The sequence below is a fragment of the Cherax quadricarinatus genome, chromosome 2 (assembly GCF_038502225.1).
Source record: "Cherax quadricarinatus isolate ZL_2023a chromosome 2, ASM3850222v1, whole genome shotgun sequence".
Lineage (NCBI taxonomy): Eukaryota > Metazoa > Arthropoda > Malacostraca > Decapoda > Parastacidae > Cherax > Cherax quadricarinatus.
In genome coordinates this window covers 60,734,453-60,758,153 of record NC_091293.1, presented here as the reverse complement: position 1 = coordinate 60,758,153, position 23,701 = coordinate 60,734,453, and the positions used below count along the sequence as shown (strand labels likewise).

Below are 23,701 nucleotides of genomic sequence, written 5' to 3'. Positions count from 1 at the left end.
AGATAGTATTTCTCAATCAATAATATGTGAAAAGGCAAGGCAGTTGCATGACGATTTAATTAAAAAATGCCTGCAACTAGTGGTGATGTTACTGAATTTAAGGCCAGCAAAGGTTGGTTCGAGAGATTTAAGAATCGTAGTGGCATAAACAGTGTGGTAAGGCATGGAGAGGCTACCAGTTCGGACAAAAATATGTGCAGGAATTCAAGGAGTACATAGACACTGAAAAATTAAAACCCCAACAAGTGTTTAACTGTGACGAAACAGGAAGAAAATGCCAAACAGGACCTACATTACACAGGAGGAAAAAGCATTGCCAGGACACAAGGCTAATTCTAATGTTTTGTAGTAATGCTAGCTGGGATTGCAAAGTGAAGCCTCTACTCAGGTATCACTCCGAAACTCCCAGTGTGTTCAAGAAAAACAATGTTGTCAAGGTTAATTTGTGTGTGATGTGGAGGGCAAACAGTAAGGCATGGGTCACTAGGGACATTTTCTATGATTGGTTTTATCATGTGTTTGGCCCCACTGTGAAAAATTACCTCCTGGAAAATAAACTGGACCCCAAGTGCCTCCTGGTATTAGACAATGCTCCTGCTCATCCTTCAGACTTGCCAGAGCGAATTGCGGGGGACTTGAGTTTTATCAAAGTCAAGTTCTTGCCTCCTAATACCACTCCTCTCCTCCAGCCCATGGACCAGCAGGTCATTTCAAATTTAAAAAAACTGTACACCAAAGAAGTGTTTCAAAAGTGCTTTGAAGTGACCTCAGACACTCAACTGATCCTACGAGACTTTTGGAAAGATCACATTAGTATTCTCAATTGCATAAACCCTATAGGTAAGGTTTGGGAGGGAGTGACTAACAGGACCTTGAACTCTGCTTGGAGGAAACTGTGGCCACAATGTGTACAAGAAAGGGATTTTGAAGGGTTTGGGGCTAACCCTCAGGAGTCTATGCCAGTTGTGAAATCTATTGTGGCATTGGGGAAGTCCTTGTTGTTGGAGGTTAGTGGGGAGGATGTGGAAGAGTTGGTGGAGGGTGACGATAAAGAACTAACCACTGATGAGCTGCAAGAGCAAGAGACCACAACTGAGGAAATTGCTTCAGAGGAGAGAGAGATGGAGGATGTTGCCTTCTTCAACCATTAAAGAAATTTGTATAATATGGACAAAGGTGCAAACCTTTACGGATGAAAATCACCCTGACACAGCTATTGTAAGCCATGCTGGTGACTTTTACAATGACAATGTTGTGGCCCATTTTAGGAAAATCTTAAAGGAATGCGAGGTAGAGTTCTATGGACAGATTTTTGGTGCGACAGAGGTCCAGTGACTCTCAAGTTGTTTTCAGTGGCATTAAAAAAAGAAGTGAAGTAACCCGGGAAAAGGACTTGGTACTAAAGTCCTTATGGAGAGGGATTCTCCTTCGAAACAATAATAAACCTCCATCTCCCCTCCTCCCATCTCATCACTCATCACTCATCTTCAATAAAGGTAAGTGTCACTTATTTTTCATTTAGTACAGTATATATTGTGCATGTATCCTTGTTTTTCTGTGTAGGAAAATGTATATTTCATATGAAATTTTTTTTTTCATACTTTTGGGTGTCTGGAATGGATTAATTAGATTTCCATTATTTCTTATGGGGAAAATTAATTCGGCTAACGATAAATTCGGCTAAGGACAAGCTCTCTGGAACGGATTATTATCGTTGGTCGAAGGTCCACTGTACCTTGAAATTGAGCTCAAAGTAGCAGAAACGTTCGATTTTTGCCGATGTTCAATGAACTCTGTGTAAGTCAAGTTGGTTAATTTTATTAAGTGTATTCTAACCTAACCACTCTGTAATCAGGCAAACTCAGTAATCCGGCACACTACAGGTCCCAATGATGCCGGATTTGTGATGGCCGACCTGTATCAATTTGGAGTTTCATTTTTATTTTTTTTCTAATATACGTAATCAATTCACCATTTGGCATCATTACAAAGTGGGCAGACTTACAGCAGAGGGAGAAGCAGCAGTGTGTCAGAAACTCATGATTCCCCATGATGCTTCACCCCACTATAAAATATTGTATAATTATATTAACCCTTTGAGGGTCGACAGGCCCTCTCCGAAACTCGTTCTCAGGGTCGGCCAAATTTAAAAAAAAAAAAAAATTATTTTCTCTTATGAAAAGATAGAGAATCTTTTCCCGATCATAACGACACCAAAAGTTTGAAATTTGATAGAAAACTTACGGAATTATGCTCTCGCAAAGTTAGCGGTCTCGGCGATGTTTACGCATCGGCGATTTTGCCCACTTTGAGCCCCATTTTCGGCCAATTTCACTGTACTAGTCGACAAAAAACATGAATATTTCGCTAGAACTCCATTTTTTCTATCGAATGGGTGCAAGAAACCACCCATTTATAAATTCAACTATCCAGTACAGTGGTCAGAATTTAGCAATTTTGCCAATTTCACACAAATTTCAAAAGATGCCAATTTTCGAATAGGGTCCAGAATAAACAAGAAAGACATTCCTGGCACTAAAATGACATTTCCTCTAGTCATTAGTCACGTCTCAAGGCCCCTCTTATATTCTTTTGCTTTCCACTTTGAATTTTTATTCTCACAAAAAATATAAGATTTACTGTTATGCAGACTACTGCATTAGTGTAAAAAATGGTATAAATATTATTGGTGCACTTGTGAAAGAATATTAGACTCACCAGTTGACGTGTATTGCATGCTTGGCACGATTTGTTTACTTTTGAAGTTTGGTAAAAATCGAACATTTCTGCTACTTTGAGCTCAGTTTCAAGGCACCTTTCATTGTAAAACCAGTCTAAATCATCTCAATTTCAGTAATATGTCTTCCATTCTATAAAATGAGACCAAGAAAACTAGAATACAACAATAAATACCATACGAAAATACACTGCAAAGTCGCTGATTTATTAAAAAAAAATGGTCAAAGTTTTTTTTTTCTCATTATGCACTGTGTGCTGCAGGATTTTTTTTAGACTGTGCACACTGACCACATAGACCCATTCTTTCATATGAAGGCCTACCAGCTTTCTCCCACTAGATTTGAGGCCGCTAGAATTTATGAGTACTAGTACGTCAAAAACCCCTACGCGTAAGACGTACTAGTACGACGAAAACCCTCAAAGGGTTAATACAGGTCCTCCATCACAAATCCGGCATCATTGGGCCCTGCAGTGTGCCGGATTACTGAGTTTGCCAGATTACAGAGTGGTTAGGTTAGAATACACTTAATAAAATTAACCAACTTAACTTACACAAAGTTCATTGAACATCAGCACAAATCGAACATTTCCGCTACTTTGAGCTCAATTTCAAGGTACTTTTCATCATGAAAGCAATCAAAATTATGTCTCTTTCTGTAATATATCTTCCATTCTATCAAATGAGTCCAAAAAAATGAGAAAACAACCATAAAAACCATACGAAAATATACTGCAAAGAGGCGGCTAGTGGCAGAGAAGTGAACTCCCTTATTTATCGTCCGTCTTTTTTATTTTTGTTGTACATTAACCCTTTCAGGGTCCAAGGCCCAAATCTGGAGTCACGCACCAGTGTCCAAGAATTTTCAAAAAAAAAATTTGTTATTTTTTCTTATGAAATCGTAGAGAATCTTTTTGTGAAGGTAATAAAACAAAAAGTACGAAATTTGGTGGAAAATTGACGAAATTATGCTCTCGCGAATTTTGATGTGTCAGCGATATTTACGAATCGGCGATTTTGCCGACTTTGACTCCCATTTTAGGCCAATAACATTATTCCAATCAACCAAATTCTTAGCTATTTCACTAGTATTACTTCTATTCTATCGATTGAGCACAAGAAATCGCCAAGTCAACTGTTTCAACTACAAAATAAAGTGATCGGAAATTGTTAATTTGGCCAATTTAACACAAAGTTCAAAATATTCCAATTTCAAAATAGGGTCCAGAATGAACAATGTAGGCATTCTTGGCACTAAACTAACATTTCCTCTGTTCATTAGTTATGTTTTGAGGCTTTACAAATAAATTCCATTTTGATTTTTTATTCACATAATGAATTTTTATTCACACCAAAAAATAGAAGATTTACTGTTATGCAATACTGTAATAATTGTATAAATATCATCACCATATTTGTGAATGTATATTAGACCCACCAGCTGACTTGTATTAGACGTGTGAGGTCGTTTGTTTACTCTTGAATATCGGCAAAAATTTAACATTTCCGCTACTTTGAGCTCAGTTTCAAGCCATTTCCAGTGCTAAAACCAATCAAAATCATCTCTATTTCTGTAATATGTCTTCCATTCTATCAAATGAGACCAAGAAATCGCATATACAACTATAAAAAACATACGAAAAAACACTGCAAAGTTGCTGTTTTAATCGAAAAAACATGATTTCATTTTTTTTCTCTCATTATACACAGTGTGCTGCAGGATCTGTTTTATGTGGTGCACACATACCACATAGATGTATTCTCTCATATCTAGGCCCAAATGTACCACTCACAGTTTATCAGAGTGAGCTGAGCTCATGGCGTAGATCTACGGTTTGGACCCTGAACGTAAAGCCGTAGATCTACGGGACGGACCCTGAAAGGGTTAAGAAGCATCTTTCCATCATACACTGCCCAAGTTTCAATGAGATAGCCCAACAAACAACCGAGAAAAAAAAATTTACCAAAAATCATATATGTGGCAAGCCCAAGCCAGGTACTGGAAATAAGTCACTTTGTCTGACTTTTCTGGGTTATCCTAGGTTCTCTATACATACACTGATATGTATGATAATCAATGTAACTGTATTTGTGTATACCTGAATAAACTTATTTACTTCTAGTCTGTCAACTGAGTACAAGAAACTGCCCATTCACTTATTTCAATTACCGAATAAAGTGGTCAGAAATTGGCAATTTGGCCGATTTCACACAAATTTCAACAGATGCCAATTTCAAAATAGGGTCCAGAATAAACAATGCAGACATTTCTGGCACTAAAATAACATTTTCTCTGTTCATTAGTCACGGCTACAGGCCCCTCTTATATTACTCTAACTTTTCATTTGGAATTTTTATTCACAAAAAAAAATAGAAGATTTACTGTTATGCAGACTGCTGCATTATTGTAATAATTGTATAAATAATGTCAACCCATTCTTGACTACGTATTGGAATTTGGACTGGCAGGCGGACAGGTATTGGACGGTAACGTCATTTGTTTACTCTTGAGCTTCACTAAAGAATAGAACATTTTCGCTACTGTGAGCGCAATTTCAAGGTACTTTTCGTCACGAAAGGAATCAAAATCATATCTATTTCTGTAATATATCTTTCATTCTATCAAATGAGACCGAAAAAATGAGAATATAACCATAAAAAACATACAAAAATATACCGCCAAGTGGCCGCTAATGGCTGAGAAGTGAACTCCGCTATTTATGGTCTGATTTCTTTCATTTTTGGTGTACATTAAGAAGTATCTTTCCATCATACATTGCCCAAGTTTGAATAAGATAACCCAACAAACAACTGAGAAAATAATAATAATAATAATAATAATAATATAATAATAATAATAATAATATCTTTACTTACTACACGTACATGTACAAGGTATACAGGCCTAGCTGACATCAGTGACATACTACTATATAGAAAGCCGCTTGTTATGCAGAGTATTTCAAGAAAATTAGGTCAGTGTCCCAGGATAACACCTACACAAGTCGACTAACACCCAGGTACCCATTTACTGATGGGTAAACATAGACAACAGTTGTAAAGAAACACGCATAATGTTTCTACCCTGGCTGGGAATTGAATATTTACCAAAAATCATATATGGCTAACCCAAGCCAGGTACTAAAAATAAGCCACATTGACTTTTTTGGGTTATCCTAGGTTCTCTACACATATGATGCTATGTGTGATATTCTATATAGAGAAAATAGCTTTTTTGTTTCAGGTTTATTGTGCAGTACGAGTGTATATCACAGTTAGCCCTGTGCTATACTCCGTTTTCTCTAATGTAAGCCTCCAAGACAGGGATAGGAGAATGGTATTTGTATACCATAGCCTCTTCATACCTCCGTCGAACTGCTCGGTGTTATGCCAAATATTATTTATTCTGGAGTATTTAACCCTTTCAGGGTCCAAGGCCAAAATCTGAAGTCACGCACCAGTGTCCAAGAAATTTTGAAAAAAAAAAAATTATTTTTTCTTACAGAATTAAAGAGCATATTTTTGTGAAGGTAATAAAACAAAAAAAATTAGAATCTGATCATTACTTACCGAGATACAGTGCCAAGAAGTTTATAGAAAATGATGTGGTGGCGGCAACATCGACGAATTCCACATACGCGTATTATATTATTTTGTTGTTTTAGTTGTTTTTTCTTTTCTTTTCCAATTTTTTTCTATTCCTACTAACATTTGGGGCCTGAGAGACCAATACTGTATATAATTGATATATATATACTCACTGTATTGAACACAATAACCGCACTAAAGTTATTATCATATTATTGTTTACCACTGTTGTTTATTACAATAAACATGCACAAATATTGTATAATACTAATGTTCTATCATATATTTACATATTTACAATCACTGGACATGGTTTTAGAACTGCAGGAGCTTGTGGAACTCCTTGAAACAAGGCACCATGCACAGAGGCACCTTACATTCCTCACACATAAACCGAGTGTCTTTGCGTCTTTGTTGCCGTCGTTTTGTTTGTGCACAGACAATGCATCTCTTCTGAGCAAATTTCTTTTGAGTTGAAGGAAGCTGTATTATGAAATGATCACCTTCTCTCCTCAAACGCTTGGGTATATTGTGATGAATTCGAGGACCATGTTGTATTGCAGGTGTTGTTACCTGGTACTTCATTATGAGTTGTCTGACAACAGACAAACAAAATTCACCATACGGTGGTCTGTTACCAGTCATTATTTGGTACATATTATATGCATTCAGCATTGAAATGTCCATGAGATGGAAGAAAAGTTTCATGTACCACTTGTAACTCTTACGAACACAGTCAACAAAACCAATCTGCATGTCACACTTGTCAACCAAGCGCATGTTTTGTGTATAATCAATCACTGACACTGGTTTTCGAATACGTTCATTAGTCACTCGATCAACTTTGCCACTGTGTTGCATTTCATTACGGTGAATGGTTGTCAACAATGTGACATCTCGTTTGTCATGCCACCGTAACGCCATGATGTCATTGGCAGTAAACACCTGCATGTCATCACCACGAACACCTGCGTTGAGCCTGGGCATATGTTTACGATTAGAACGCACTGTGCCACACACATCTGTCTTGTTCACTCGCATGAAATCACTGAGTAATGGGCTTGTGTACCAGTTATCGGTATATAATGTATGGCCCTTACCAAGATAAGGTGCCATCATGTTTCTCACTACGTCACCTGAGATACCCAATAACATCTTGGTATCTTTCAATGTTTTACTACCCGTGTATACAACAATATCCAACACCAGGCCACTGTCACAATCACAGAGTACAAACAATTTTATACCAAAGCGGTTCCTCTTGCTCGGTAAATACTGCTTGAATGACAGTCTACCTTTGAACAAAATCAAAGACTCGTCAATTACAAGATTCTTGAATGGATAAAAGTATATCCTGAACTTTTGTTTGAGATACATGAAAACATTTCTAATCTTGTATAACCTGTCACTTCTGTCAGGCCTGGTTTTGTCAGAGAAGTGCAACATACGTAACAGTAAGATAAACCTGTTCACTGGTATTATTTCACTGAAGGATGGGGTACAAATTAGCCGATCTGTGGACCAGTATGCTTTTATATTATGCTTATAGACGTGAGGCATAAGCATTATTGTTGCAAAAAGCAAATACATTTCTGCAACAGTCGTCTCTTTCCACCTGTGTAGTCTTGACTGTGGTGATAAGATCGTATTTGCCATGGTGTACTGAAAATACTTATTACTTTCCCTGACAATAATTTCCATCAATGGCTGGTCAAAGAATAATTCAAAGAATTCCAGTTCATTGGCTGTGGTTCCAAGGGGGCAGGTAGGTAGAATTCCACTTTGAGAGTCATCAAAGTGGTGAGGGCTGGGAACAAAATTGGGATTTTGCTGCTAATCCCAGATACGGTTTGCTGGTGGATACTGGACATCATAGGCTGGTTGTAAGGGTGGTTGTGGCGGGCTGGTGGGTGACGCTCCGCTTTGTCCTTGAACTGACGAGTCAGCAGCATGGGTCCCCGCGTGGCACAGTGAGTCACGCATGGCGGTGCCACTACCACCACCAGCCCCACTAACACCATCCACTGATGCCTGTGGCCCATCCATGCCAAGTGTAGCCACATCATCCTCACTATCACTACCTAAAATGGGTGTAGGGCCACGGGATGTACTCCGGGATGTACTCCGTCCCCTGGGCACAGCATAGGGTACACTACCCGAGCGCATGCGGCGGCGAACATACCAACGCTTCACTGGTGAATATGTTTCCTCACTATCACTACTCGAATGATCGTCGAGCGCAATAAAATCACAATCCACGTCAGAATCATCGTCATTACTGAAGTCAGAGGCCTGGCCACGGGAAAATATTAGTTTTCTCTTACGTTTAGGAACACCCGACCGTGAGTCACGAGTGCCCACACCAGAGGTAGAAGGTCGAGGATCGTCGGGGTTTTCTGCACTATTATCGATATCCTGGTCATTATTTTCGGTCACTAACTTATCAAAGCCGTAGAATTCGTCTTCATTTCCACTTCCATCAGTGTCAGAACTATCAGACAGGAAGAGGAGAGTCCCAATTTTCCGGGGAGTGAGAGCTGACTTGCGACGAGGCATGGTGAACAAGGGTGACTGAGCCGGCGTTCCCACAATGCTATGCAGGCGCCTAGATTTTTTGTTTATGGCGCACACCCACGGCGCAGACCCATTCTCTCACATGTAGGCCTATGAGCGCTTTCGCGCTAAATTTGACGGCGCTAGGATTTTGGCGTAGATCTACGGTTTGGACACTCACCGAAAAGCCGTAGATCTACAGGACGGACCCTGAAAGGGTTAACTTGTTTTATGTTATTTATATTGTTTATTATGCCATATTAGATCAATTGTGATAGGGAAATAAGCTGTAGTGTTGATATTAGCGTAATAATAAAGCATATTCTCCTGCTTCATGAGACTGAGCTCATGGCAACCGACAGTGGCTTCAAAGCCACCTTATCTTTAATGGATAATGTACTGTGTAAGTGCTTTACATAATGAGAAGCATTTCTTTTATTCACTGGAACCATGGTTAGGGCTAAAAGCAAGCAGGTTAAAACAATAAATGGAGAAAAAGAAATTATAATGACTTATGCAGCAAGTAGCGCCACCAAACAGTACCAGCAGGTTAGTGAGGCGACCCTGGAAATTTGAAATTATGCTAGCCAAAATTAGTGCCGAATAACTGATTGCCGGGCTTGTGATGGCGGACCTGTACTATCAATAAATGTTATCTATCATATTTATTCCAGAATAATATTAGGTATAACATAAATAACTTAGAAGCATGATAAAGATGACCAAATTAATAAAAACTTATATTATATAGAGAGGTATTGAAGGGTGGAGGGCGGGGAGGGATAAAAAAGGAAAAAAAAAGTAACTAAGAAAACATTACGTGCCTGAAGGGTAACTATAGAAGATCACTCTTATCCTATGCAAAGACTGGAAAAAGTGCAATTTTCTCATAAAAAAAATGCCAAGTAATCAGCTATGCAAGCGTTTCCTGGAATATCTCGGAAGTAAGTCACTGACCTATTTCATGTTGTATTACACTTAATAATAAACAGACTGAAAGGAATTTCCCAGCAAACATACAACTGAATGTTTTAATTTTGGGTGGTGATGCTTTTGAAGTGTTAGTAAGGGGTGATTCCTCGACTAGTGAGGAAATCGTTTACCTACAGGGTCTTAGGCCCCTAATTCCGTCAAGTGAGGAGAGACTGTAGTTGCTTATATCTCACCCTAACCTCCTCCTCCTCCTCCTCCTCCTCTCTTAGTTTATACACTTTCACCTCTCTCTTACTTGCTGCTGCCATTTTTCTTTTGCCCCATTTACCTCTTACTCAAACTGTAGCTACAACAATGCTCCGATATATCTGTTGCCCTTCTATAAACATGCACATCCTGAAGCATACCCATCAACCTTTTATCCACTAACACATAATCTAACTACTTTCATTACATGCTATATCATATTTTGCATAAAATATGTATTACTTATTACCAAACCTCTTGCTACACATAGTTCAATTAAAGGCCCCCCCCCCATTTTCATTTATCTGTAGACAGCCTGTACTGTCTGCACAGACAGCCCATGCTGTCTGCCAGCTTAGTTCATATTTTGCGCCACTCAGGTGCTGCCCTCTGTAGCCAGGCCTCTAGGTAGGCACGCCACCCTGCCGGCCCATGCCTCCCTCTCACTCCTAGGCCGACCGACTTGACAGACACAAGTGCTCCCCCTCCACGGACTGGCTTGCGGTCACTCCCTCACACTGCCCGTTGTGTACTCACTCCTACCCAATTAAAGCCAAACTAGTCCACGGCCGTATCATTGCTACCTACGCTACCTCCATCGGCACTAAACCGTTGTTCAGCAGAAGAATAGAAATAACATACCCCTGGCATCTCAAATTTATCTACTACTCCCTCTACAACATTTTTATCCACTTTAGAATTTAGGTATCCAACCGCAAGTACTCTCACTTGGTTCAAAACTCCCCAAGTACTCACTCAACATTTCCCAAAATCTCTCTCCTCTACACTTCACTCTTCTTCAGGTGCATAAACACTTACTATAACCCACATTTCACATCCAACCCTTATTTTACTCCACATAATCCTTGAATTTACACATTTATATTCCCTCTTTTCCTACCATAACTTATCCTTCAACATTATTGCTACTCCTTCCTTAGCTCTAACTCTATAAGACCCCTGACCTACTCCTATTTATTTCCCCCCACTGAAACTCTCCTACCCCCTTCAGCTTTGTTTCAGTAAGAGCCAGGACATCCAGCTTCTTTTCATTCATAACATCTACAATCATCTCTTTCTTATCAATCGCACTACATTCATGCACATTCAAACATCCCACTTTGACAGTTTTCTTCTTATTTTTAGTAAGCGGTATGGGAAAAGGGATTACTAGCCCACTGCTCCCAGCATTTTAGTTGACTTTTACAACACGCATGGCTTATGGAGGAAAGATTCTTATTCCACTTCCCCATGGATATAAAAGATAAAGTAATAAGAACAAGAACTATTAAAATAAAATAAAATAAATCTCAGGTGAGTGAATATACATAAACATGTGCAAGCATGTGTAGTGTCACCTAAGTGTAAGTAAAAGTGGCAGGATATACCTGTTATCTTGTATGTTTCTTCTTCTTTCAACAAACCAGCCATATCCCACTGAGGCAGGGTAGCACAAGAGGAAAAATGAAAGTTTCTCCTTTTAAATTTAGTAATATATACAGGAGAAGGAGTTACTAGCCACTGGCTCCCAGCATTTTTGTTGCCTCTTAGGACATACATGGCTTACGTAGGAAGAATTCTGTTCCACTTCACCATGGAGATAAGTGGAAATGAACAAAAACTAATAAGACAGAAGAAAACCCAGAGGGGCATGTTATATATATGCTTGTACATGCATGTGTAGTGTGACCTAAGTGTAAGTAGAAGTAGTATGACGTACCTGAAATCTTATATGTTTATGAGACAAAAAAAAAAAATACCAGCCCTCCTACATCATGTAAAACAAATACAGATTTCTGTCTCACACTCGTTTGGTAGGACAGTAGTACTTCCCTGGGTGGTTGCTGTCTATCAATGTACTACAAACTGAAAAAGTTTTGGATACACAAATTATCCTTACTTCTTCCTTCGCGGGTTTCTCAGGACATTCGAAGAGGGCACGGTAGATACGGAATGCAAAATCTCTCATTAGCATTTCATTGAATAATTCTGCAAAAAGACTGACTTCAAATGAATGTTCTTTGTTATCCTCCTGAAAGAAAAGAAATACAGTAGAGTATTTAATATAAGAAACATAATATTACACAAGCCATAAATGCAAAATGGAAATTTTAGACAACCTGATAATAGTTCAAGGCCAACTAAAAATGTTTCACCTCAGATTTGTAGGTTAACTGTGAATGGTTAGACACAGTATTATGATTTAATCTTCATTTAATAATAATATTACAATCAGAACTAAGCACTAAACACAAGGGTCATACAATATTCACGTAACCCTAAAGTAAAATTGTTAGAAAAGCAAACATTATTTCACCCAAGTAATGTACAACATTTGCAAATGTTTAACCCTTTCACTGCTGGTGTCGTATAGATACGTCTTATGAGCCAGTGTTGGCGACGTAGTAATACCCTAAAATTTTAGCAGCTTCAAATCAAGCAGGAGAAAGCTAGTAGACCTACATGTGAGAGAATGGGTCAGTGTGGTCAGTGTGCGCAAAATAAAAAAATCCTGCAGCACACAGTGCATAATGAGAAAAAAAAAACTCTGACTCTGTTTTTAGATTAAAATGTCAACTTTGACATATGGTATTGACATTTGTACAGTGGACCCTCGACTTATGATATTAATCCGTTCCAGAGAGCACATAGCAAGACGAAATTATTATAAGTCGAATTAATTTTCCCCATAAGAAATAATGGAAATCAAATTAATCCGTTCAAGACACCCAAAAGTATGAAAATTTTTTGTTTTACCTCATGAAATATACATTTTCCTACACACAAAAAGAAGGATACATGCACAATATATATTGTGCATGTACTAGTGCACTAAATGAAGAATAAATGACACTTACCTTTACTGAGGATGAAGTGATGAGTGATGAGACACTGTGTCTAGGGAGTGCCTTTTCCTCCTGAGTAATGTAGGTCCTGTTTGGCATTTTTTTTCCAGAACAGGCCTTATCACGCTGTGTATGCCACTACGATTCTTAAATCTCTCAAACCAACCTTTGCTGGCCTTAAATTCACCAATATGACCACTAGTTCCAGGCATTTTCTCCTGTTCACCTGGGTGTTAGTCGACAGGTGTGGGTCGCATCCTGGGGAACAAGGACCCCAATGGAAATAAGTTAGACAGTCCTCGATGAGAAACTGACTTTCTTGGGTTATCCTGGGTGGCTAATCCACTGGGGTTAATTGTTTCTCAGTACAGTGGACCCCCGGTTAACGATATATTTTCACTCCAGAAGTATGTTCAGGTGCCAGTACTGACCGAATTTGTTCCTATAAGAAATATTGTAAAGTAGATTAGTCCATTTCAGACCCCTAAACATACACGTACAAACGCACTTACATAAATACACTTACATAATTGGTCGCATTCGGAGGTAATCGTTATGTGGGGGTCCACTGTATTCTCGATAAGCCACACCAATAACAGTCACTCCACATCTTCGATTAGTACGGCTTACCGTGGTGCAGCAGCAGCTGACCGTGGTGCAGCAGCAGCTGACTGTGGTGCAGCAGCAACCAACAGTGCTACAGCAGCAGCAGCAGCAGCTGACCGTGGTGCAGGAGCAGCTGACGGTGCTACAGCAGCAGCAGCTGACCATAGAACAATAGTATTTCTCACCCTTTTTACCACAGGGTTGGCACTAGAAGCTTTCTTTGGGTCCATGGTGGCTTATTTAGCAGTCACAAGCACTAAAAACACTGAATACAAAATTTATCGAATGTATGCGTGCAACCGTCTGCCCCGTCTTGTAAACAATGTCACACTAGCTCATCTGAGGCGCTCAGGCCAGCCGGACCAGACGGCAGCATTCGGGATGAATGATGTAAGCCGATTTTTTCAACATAGGTCAGGGTCAAATTTTTACACTGACAAGCATCATAAGTCAGTTTTAACGTAGGTTGAGGACATCCTAAGTCGGGGGTCCACTGTATTCTCATTTTATTGGTCTCATTTGACAGAATGGAAGATATATTACAGAAACAGAGACGATTTTGATTGGATTCATGATGAAAAGTACCTTGAAATTGAGCTCAAAGTATTGGAAATGTTAAATTTTTGCCGATGTTGAAGAGTAAACAAATGATGTCACTGTCCAATACATGTCCAACTGGCCATGCTAATACACAATCACAAATAGGTTGACATTATTTATACAATTATATAATGATGCAGTAGTCTGCATAACAGTAAATTTTCTATTTTCTTGTGTGAATAAAAATTCAAAATGGAAAGCAGGAGTAATATAAGAGGGGCCTGGAGACACGACTAATGAACAGAGAAAATGTTATTTTAGTGCCAGGAATGTCTGCATTGTTTATTCTGGATCCCATTTTGAAATTGACATCTTTTGAGATTTACATGAAATTTGCCAATTTGCCCATTTCTGACCACTATATTAGGTAGCTGAAATTGATAAATGGGCAGTTTCTTGTACTCAATTGATAAAACAAATGGAGTTCTAAAGAAATAGCTATGAATGTGGTCGACTGGAACGATGGAATTGGGTGAAAATAGGGCTCAAAACGGGCAAAATTGCCAATGCACATATATCACCGAGACCGCTAACTTCGCAAGAGCCTAATTTCGTTAAGTTTATCCCTAAAATTTCGTAATTTTTGCTGTCATTACCATCAGGAAAAGATTCTCTATCATTTCATAAGAATTTTTTTTTTTTAAATTCTTCAACACTTAAGAGTGAGTTCAGGATCAGGGGTCTCGACACTGAAAGGGTTAATTACTTTTAACTAACCCTTTCAATGTCAAGACCCAGCTCTCAAACTTGCTCTCACTGCCAGGGAATTTAAAAAAAATTATTTTGTCTTATGAAATGACAAAAAATCTTTTTCCGAAGGTACTGAAACTAACAGAATTATGCTGTCTCGGCAATGTTTACTAACTGGTGATTTCGCCCAATTTGCGCTCTATTTTTGGCCAATTCCATTGTTCCAGTCCACCAAATTCATAGCTATTTTGCTAGTATTCCTTCTATTCTATTGACTGAGTACAAGAAACCACTCAATTACCTATTTCAACTACCCAATAAAGTGATCAGAAATTGGTAATTTGGTCAATTTCATACAAAATTCAACAATTGCCAATTTAAAAATAGGGTCCAGAATAAACAATGTAGACATTCCTAGCAGTAAATAAACATTTCCTCTGTTCCTCAGTCACGTCTTCAGGCCTCTCTTATATTATGATGCTTTTCATTTTGAATTTTTATTTACACAAAAAATAGATGATTTACTGTTATGGACTACTGCATTATTGTCATAATTGTATAAATAATGTCAGTGCATTCCTAAATGTGTACAGTAGGGCCCCATTTATACGGCAGGTTAGGTTCCAGGCTACCACCGTAAAGCAGAAATCGCCGTAAAGTGGAACACCCTTTTTTTCCACTTATAAATGCATACAAATACTAGATAACAAGTTTACACTAACATATATTAAGTTAGCAATAGAACAAGGCATCAAAAAAAATAAAGTACAATACACACATAGTGCACTCATTACTTACCTTAAAATATTCATAGTCTTAATCTAGGGTGAGACAAGTAGTATTTATTGTAAGAACTCAAGTGTGGTATGTATGGTAGTCAGCCATACCAGGCCACCCCACCTACACATAATATTCTATTACATTTAAGCATCCCAGAGCAATAAAATGCATATACAGTTTACTCATTACTTACCTTAAAATATTTGTAGTCTTAATCTAGGGTGAGATGAGTAGCATTTATTGTAAAAAAATCAAGTGTGGTATGTATGGTAGTCAGCCAGGCTACCATACCAGGCCAACCCACCCACACATATATTCTATGATATTTAAGCATCCCAGAGCAATAAAATGTATATACAGTTCACTCGTTACTTTTTTTTTTTTTTTTTTTTTTTTTTTTTTTTTAAAAAAGTCGGCCGTCTCCCACCGAGGCAGGGTGACCCAAAAAAGAAAGAAAATCCCCAAAAAGAAAATACTTTCATCATCATTCAACACTTTCACCACACTCGCACATTATCACTGTTTTTGCAGAGGTGCTCAGAATACAACAGTCTAGAAGCATAAACATATAAAGATACACAACATATCCCTCCAAACTGCCAATATCCCAAACCCCTCCTTTAAAGTGCAGGCATTGTACTTCCCATTTCCAGGACTCAAGTCCGACTATATGAAAATAACCGGTTTCCCTGAATCCCTTCACTAAATATTACCCTGCTCACACTCCAACAGATCGTCAGGTCCCAAGTACCATTCGTCTCCATTCACTCCTATCTAACACGCTCACGCACGCTTGCTGGAAGTCCAAGCCCCTTACCCACAAAACCTCCTTTACCCCCTCTCTCCAACCCTTTCGAGGACGACCCCTACCCCGCCTTCCTTCCCCTATAGATTTATATGCTTTCCATGTCATTCTACTGTGATCCATTCTCTCTAAATGACCAAACCACCTCAACAACCCCTCTTCTGCCCTCTGACTAATACTTTTATTAACTCCACACCTTCTCCTAATTTCCACACTCCGAATTTTCTGCATAATATTTACACCACACATTGCCCTTAAACAGGACATCTCCGCTGCCTCCAACCGTCTCCTCGCTGCTGCATTTACCACCCAAGCTTCACACCCATATAAGAGTGTTGGTACTACTATACTTTCATACATTCCCTTCTTTGCCTCCATAGATAACGTTTTTTGACTCCACATATACCTCAACGCACCACTCACCTTTTTTCCCTCATCAATTCTATGATTAACCTCATCCTTCATAAATCCATCCGCCGACACGTCAACTCCCAAGTATCTGAAAACATTCACTTCTTCCATACTCCTCCTCCCCAATTTGATATCCAATTTTTCTTTATCTAAATCATTTGACACCCTCATCACCTTACTCTTTTCTATGTTCACTTTCAACTTTCTACCTTTACACACATTCCCAAACTCATCCACTAACCTTTGCAATTTTTCTTTAGAATCTCCCATAAGCACAGTATCATCAGCAAAAAGTAACTGTGTCAATTCCCATTTTGAATTTGATTCCCCATAATTTAATCCCACCCCTCTCCCAAACACCCTAGCAATTACTTCCTTTACAACCCCATCTATAAATATATTAAACAACCATGGTGACATTACACATCCCTGTCTAAGACCTACTTTTACCGGGAAGTAGTCTCCCTCTCTTCTACACACCCTAACCTGAGCCTCACTATCCTCATAAAAACTCTTTACAGCATTTAATAACTTACCACCTATTCCATATACTTGCAACATCTGCCACATTGCTCCTCTATCCACTCTATCATATGCCTTTTCTAAATCCATAAATGCAATAAAAACTTCCCTATCTTTATCTAAATACTGTTCACATATATGCTTCAATGTAAACACCTGATCTACACATCCCCTACCCACTCTAAAACCTCCTTGCTCATCCGCAATCCTACATTCTGTCTTACCTCTAATTCTTTCAATTATAACCCTACCGTACACTTTTCCTGGTATACTCAGTAAGCTTATTCCTCTATAATTTTTACAGTCTCTTTTGTCCCCTTTCCCTTTATATAAAGGGACTATACATGCTCTCTGCCAATCCCTAGGTACCTTCCCCTCTTTCATACATTTATTAAACAAAAGTACCAACCACTCCAACACTATATCCCCCCCTGCTTTTAACATTTCTGTCATGATCCCATCAGTTCCAGCTGCTTTACCCCCTTTCATTTTACGTAATGCCTCACGTACCTCCCCCACACTTACATTCTGCTCTTCTTCACTCCTAAAAGATGGTATACCTCCCTGACCAGTGCATGAAATTACTGCCTCTGTTTCTTCCTTAACATTTAAAAGTTCCTCAAAATATTCTCGCCATCTACCCAATACCTCCATCTCCCCATCTACTAACTCCCCTACTCTGTTTTTAACTGACAAATCCATATTTTCCCTAGGCTTTCTTAACTTGTTTAACTCACTCCAAAATTTTTTCTTATTTTCATTAAAATTTCTTGACAGTGCCTCTCCCACTCTATCATCTGCTCTCCTTTTGCACTCTCTCACCACTCTCTTTACCTTTCTTTTACTCTCCATATACTCTGCTCTTCTTATAACACTTCTGCTTTGTAAAAACCTCTCATAAGCTACCTTTTTCTCTTTTATCACACCCTTTACTTCATCATTCCACCAATCACTCCTCTTTCCTCCTGCCCCCACCCTCCTATAACCACAAACTTCTGCCCCACATTCTAATACTGCATTTTTAAAACTATTCCAACCCTCTTCAACCCCCCCACTACTCATCTTTGCACTAGCCCACCTTTCTGCCAATAGTCGCTTATATCTCACCCGAACTTCCTCCTCCCTTAGTTTATACACTTTCACCTCCCTCTTACTTGTTGTTGCCACCTTCCTCTTTTCCCATCTACCTCTTACTCTAACTGTAGCTACAACTAAATAATGATCCGATATATCAGTTGCCCCTCTATAAACATGTACATCCTGGAGCCTACCCATCAACCTTTTATCCACCAATACATAATCTAATAAACTACTTTCATTACGTGCTACATCATACCTTGTATATTTATTTATCCTCTTTTTCATAAAATATGTATTACTTATTACCAAATTTCTTTCTACACATAGCTCAATTAAAGGCTCCCCATTTACATTTACCCCTGGCACCCCAAATTTACCTACTACTCCCTCCATAACATTTTTACCCACTTTAGCATTAAAATCCCCAACCACCATTACTCTCACACTTGATTCAAAACTCCCCACGCATTCACTCAACATTTCCCAAAATCTCTCTCTCTCCTCTACACTTCTCTCTTCTCCAGGTGCATACACGCTTATTATAACCCACTTTTCACATCCAATCTTTATTTTACTCCACATAATCCTTGAATTAATACATTTATAGTCCCTCTTTTCCTGCCATAGCTTATCCTTCAACATTATTGCTACTCCTTCTTTAGCTCTAACTCTATTTGAAACCCCTGACCTAATCCCATTTATTCCTCTCCACTGAAACTCTCCCACCCCCTTCAGCTTTGTTTCACTTAAAGCCAGGACATCCAGCTTCTTCTCATTCATAACATCCACAATCATCTCTTTCTTATCATCTGCACAACATCCACGCACATTCAGACTTCCCACTTTGACAATTTTCTTCTTCTTATTCTTTTTAGTAATCTTTACAGGAAAAGGGGTTACTAGCCCATCGTTACTTACCTTAAAATATTTGTAGTCTTAATGTAGGGTCAGGAGTAAGTAAATGAGATAAAATGAATAAATGAGAGAGAAAGAATGGGTGCATGAGAGAGTACAGTGGACCCCCGCATACCGTTGACATCACATAACGTTAAATCCGCATAGCGATACATTTTATCACTAAAATTTTGCCTCGTATAGCGCTAAAAAACTCGCTCAACGCTATTTGTCTGAGATGCGTCTATGTGAGGCCTGAGCCAGCCTCACATGTTCTGCCGGTGGCATTGTTTACAAGCCAGCCTCCGGGGTAACGTCCAAGCATACAATCGGAACATTTCATATTATTACAGCGATTACAGCGTTTTTGGTGATTTTATCTGCAAAATAAGTGACCATGGGCCCCAAGAAAGCTTCTAGTGCCAACCCTGTGGTATAAAGGGTGAGAAATATTAGTGAAATACTGTGGTACCATGGTCAACTGCTGATGCTGCTGCTGCTGTAGCACTGTCAGCTGCTGCTGCTGCTGCTGTACCACCGTCAGCTGCTGCTGCTGTAGTACCGTCTGCTGCTGCTGTAGCACCGTCTGCTGCTGCTGTAGCACTGTCAGCTGCTGCTGTAGCACTGTCAGCTGCTGCTGCTGCTGCTGTAGCACCGTCAGCTGCTGCTGCTGCTGTACCACCGTCAGCTGCTGCTGCTGCTGTAGTATCGTCTGCTGCTGCTGTAGCACCGTCTGCTGCTGCTGTAGCACCGTCTGCTGCTGCTGTAGCACTGTCAGCTGCTGCTGCTGCTGCTGCAGCACTGTCAGCTGCTGCTGCTGCTGTAGCACCGTTGTTGGTGTGACTTATTGAGAATACCAAGAAACAATTAACCCCAGAGGGTTAGCCACCCAGGATAACCCAAAAAAGTCAGTGTCATCGAAGACTGTCTAACTTATTTCCATTGGGGTCCTAAATCTTGTCTCCCAGGATGTGACCCACACCAGTCGACTAACACCCAGGTGAACAGGGAAAAATGCCTGGAACTAGTGCTCATATTGGTGAATTTAAAGCCAGCAAAGGTTGGTTTGAGAGATTTAAGAATCGTAGTGGCATACACAGTGTGATAAGGCCTGTTCTGGAAGAAAATGCCAAACAGGACCTACAGTACTCATGAGGAAAAGGCACTCCCAGGACACAGTGTCTAATCAGTCATTGCTGCATCTTCAATAAAGGTAAGTGTCATTTATTCTTCATTTAGTAGAGTAGTACATGCACAATATATATTGTGCATGTACTACTCTACTATTGTGCATGTATCCTTCTCTTTGTGTGTAGGAAAATGTATATTTCATGTGGTAAAATTTTTTTTTTCATACTTTAGGGTGTCTTGCACGGATTAATTTGATTTCCATTATTTCTTATGGGGAAAATTCATTCGCATAATGATAATTTCGCATAACAATGAGCTCTCAGGAATGGATTAATATCGTTATGCAGGGGTCCACTGTACTGGAGCAGAGTTATGTAAACAAACCAGGCAAAGGTAAGTTTTGTAAACAAACAAAGTGTACACGTCTGGTTTGTGTACAAGTTACATTGTGTACAGGTTGTCTCTACATTGATACGGTAGAATAAATAAAGAAGAACACTCCCATTCTCATGTAACATCATTTTGAGAAGAAATGACGCTCTGAGTGAAGGCAATGGAAATAAGTCACTTTGACTTTTCTGGGTTATCCTAGGTTCTCTACACATATGCTGTTATGTATGATAATCTGTGTAACTGTATTTGTGTATACCTGAATAAACTTACTTACATACATATAAAAGAATAAATTTTCTACAGTTACCCCCAGTAACACATTTTCTCTTATGTTAGATGAGAGAAAATGTTATTCTTGGCATCACTTGTACAAGTTATCTTGCTACCACATCTCATATTTATGTTTATTTATTCTATTGTGGGGTGTATTTATCATCTTTATATGTTATGTATCATGTTTATTATATAATTTTGAAAAAAATATCATGGATGGATTAATGAAAATGTGTATATTAACGTAATATACGACATTTAATGAGATTCGGTGATTATTATTATTATTTCTAATATGGCGTCACTTGTGCAAGTCGTCGGCTACCACATCTCATATTTATGTTTATTTATTCTACTGTGGGGTGTATTTATCATCTTTATGTTATGCATCGTGTTTATTATATAATTTTGAAAAAATATCATAGATGGATTAATGAAAATATGTATATCAACATAATATACGACATTTAACCCTTAGAGGGTCGACAGGCCCTCTCCAAAACTCGTTCTCAGGGTCGGCCAAATTTCAAAAAAAAAAAAAAATTATTTTTTCTTATGAAAAAATAGAGTTTTTTTTTCTAAACATTATAAGATAAACAAAAAAAATTTACCATCAATACTTACGGAGATATGGATGCATGAAGTTTGCAGAAAATGAGCCGCGTATGGCAACAGCGGTGACTGCCGCTCACCCGGTAAACTTTAGTTTACTTGTATTTGAAGGTTTGTTGTTTTTTTCACTATTTTATTTTTTCACATAACTTATGTGGCCTATGAGACCAAAGTAAGGTGCAATGTACATATATACACTCGTTGTATACAACACAATAAGCACACAAACATAATTATCATTATATTGTTTACAAAACTTGTTTACAAAAACAAACAATACAAAACATTGTTTATTATTATTGTTCTATAATATATATACCAATATACAGTCACTGAACATATTCCTATTAGTTCTGCAGCTTGTGGAACTCTGAAACATGGTGTCATACACAATGGTGTTTTATCTTTCTCCCTCATTCTATCTCTTTCAATCTGTCTGTCTCTTGCTATCTGTCTGTCTATCTCTGTCTCACAGGTACACATAAATACAAGTATACATAGTATAAATTACCTAGGATAACCCAAGAAACCCAGACAAAGTGCTATACTCTGCTTGAAGATGTGAGTAAAAGTGATGACACAGTCTTGTGGCTCTCTGAGACAGAGAGCTAGACGGATAGACAGATAGACAGGGAGCTTGACAGACAGACAAATAGACAGACAGAAATGTTAGTATACCAGCAAAAACAAAGGGAGGGAGATGTTTATCTCATCTTTTGGCATCAGCTCTACCCTCATTTACCCTCATCAAACGTCAGCACTTATCAGATGTTATCTCCCCTTATCTTGTTAATGTCATGGGTGAACATTTATTATTACCTATTATTATTATGTATTATTATTATGTATTATTATTATTATGTATTATTATTATTATGTATTATTGTTATCATTACGTATTCTTCTTCTTCCTCCTCCTCCTCCTCCTCCTCCTCCTCTTCTTCTTCCTCCTCCTCCTCCTCCTCTTCTTCTTCCTCCTCCTCCTCCTCCTCCTCTTCTTCCTCCTCCTCCTCCTCTTCTTCCTCCTCCTCCTTCTCCTCCTCCTCTTCTTCCTCCTCCTCCTCCTCCTCTGCCTCCTCCTCCTCTTGCCTCCTCCTTGTCTTGCCTCCTCCTCCTCTGCCTCCTTCTCCTCTGCCTCCTCCTCCTCCTCCATTCTTGGAACAAGTTTGAAGAGCTTGTAGTTCATAATCACTATCACTATCATCACCAATGCTCACATCCGAGTCTGGGATTTTGGAAAATAGGAGTTTCCTCTTTGATTCTGGTACAACTGAACGTGAACAAGATGGCCCAGCACCAGAGGTGGAAGGCTGTGGGTTGTCTGGGTTTTCCTCACTATTACCTATATTATGGTCATTAGTTTCAGTCAAAACCTCACCAGAACCTTGAAACTCATCTTCACTGTCACTTCCATCTGTATTAGAACTGTCACTGGGGAACAAAAGTGTCCCAATTCGCCGAGGAGTGAGGAACTTCTTACCACAGGGGACGGTGGAAATTGTGTACTATGATGGCATTCCCACAATGCACCACTGGGTCCCAGATTTTTTTCCTACTGCGCACACCCACCACACAGACCCATTCTCTCACATCTAGGCTTATCAGCCTTTTCCTGTGAGATTTGAGGCCGCTAGAATTTATGCGTACTAGTACGACAAAAACCCCTACGCGTAAGACGTACTAGTACGACCAAAACCCTCAAAGGGTTAATGAGACTCGATGATTATTATTATCATTACTAATATGACGTCTGGAGACAAGACACTCTTACTGATTTTAATGTGTACCTGCATGCCAGCACAGTATGTAAGTTTATTTAAGTACAGGTATACATAAGTATAATTATCAGAGTACAGTGGACCCCCGGTTAACGATATTTTTTCTCTCCACAAGTATGTTCAGGTGCCAGTACTGACCGAATTTGTTCCCATAAGGGATATTGTGAAGTAGATTAGTCCATTTCAGACCCCCAAACATACACGTACACACGCACTTACATAA

At 39.0% G+C, this 23,701-nt stretch overlaps 1 protein-coding gene across 2 annotated transcripts in view; it reads right to left on the bottom strand.

Moving 5' to 3' along the window:
• The window catches only part of LOC128701449 (cell division cycle and apoptosis regulator protein 1), a 431,134-nt gene that overhangs the window by 140,063 nt on the left and 267,370 nt on the right, over nt 1–23,701 (bottom strand). For both annotated transcript variants that reach the window (XM_070088578.1, XM_070088584.1), the window contains exon 13: nt 11,958–12,089. In XM_070088578.1, coding sequence (XP_069944679.1) covers nt 11,958–12,089 — 132 coding nt within the window. The remainder of the gene's footprint in view (nt 1–11,957; nt 12,090–23,701) is intronic.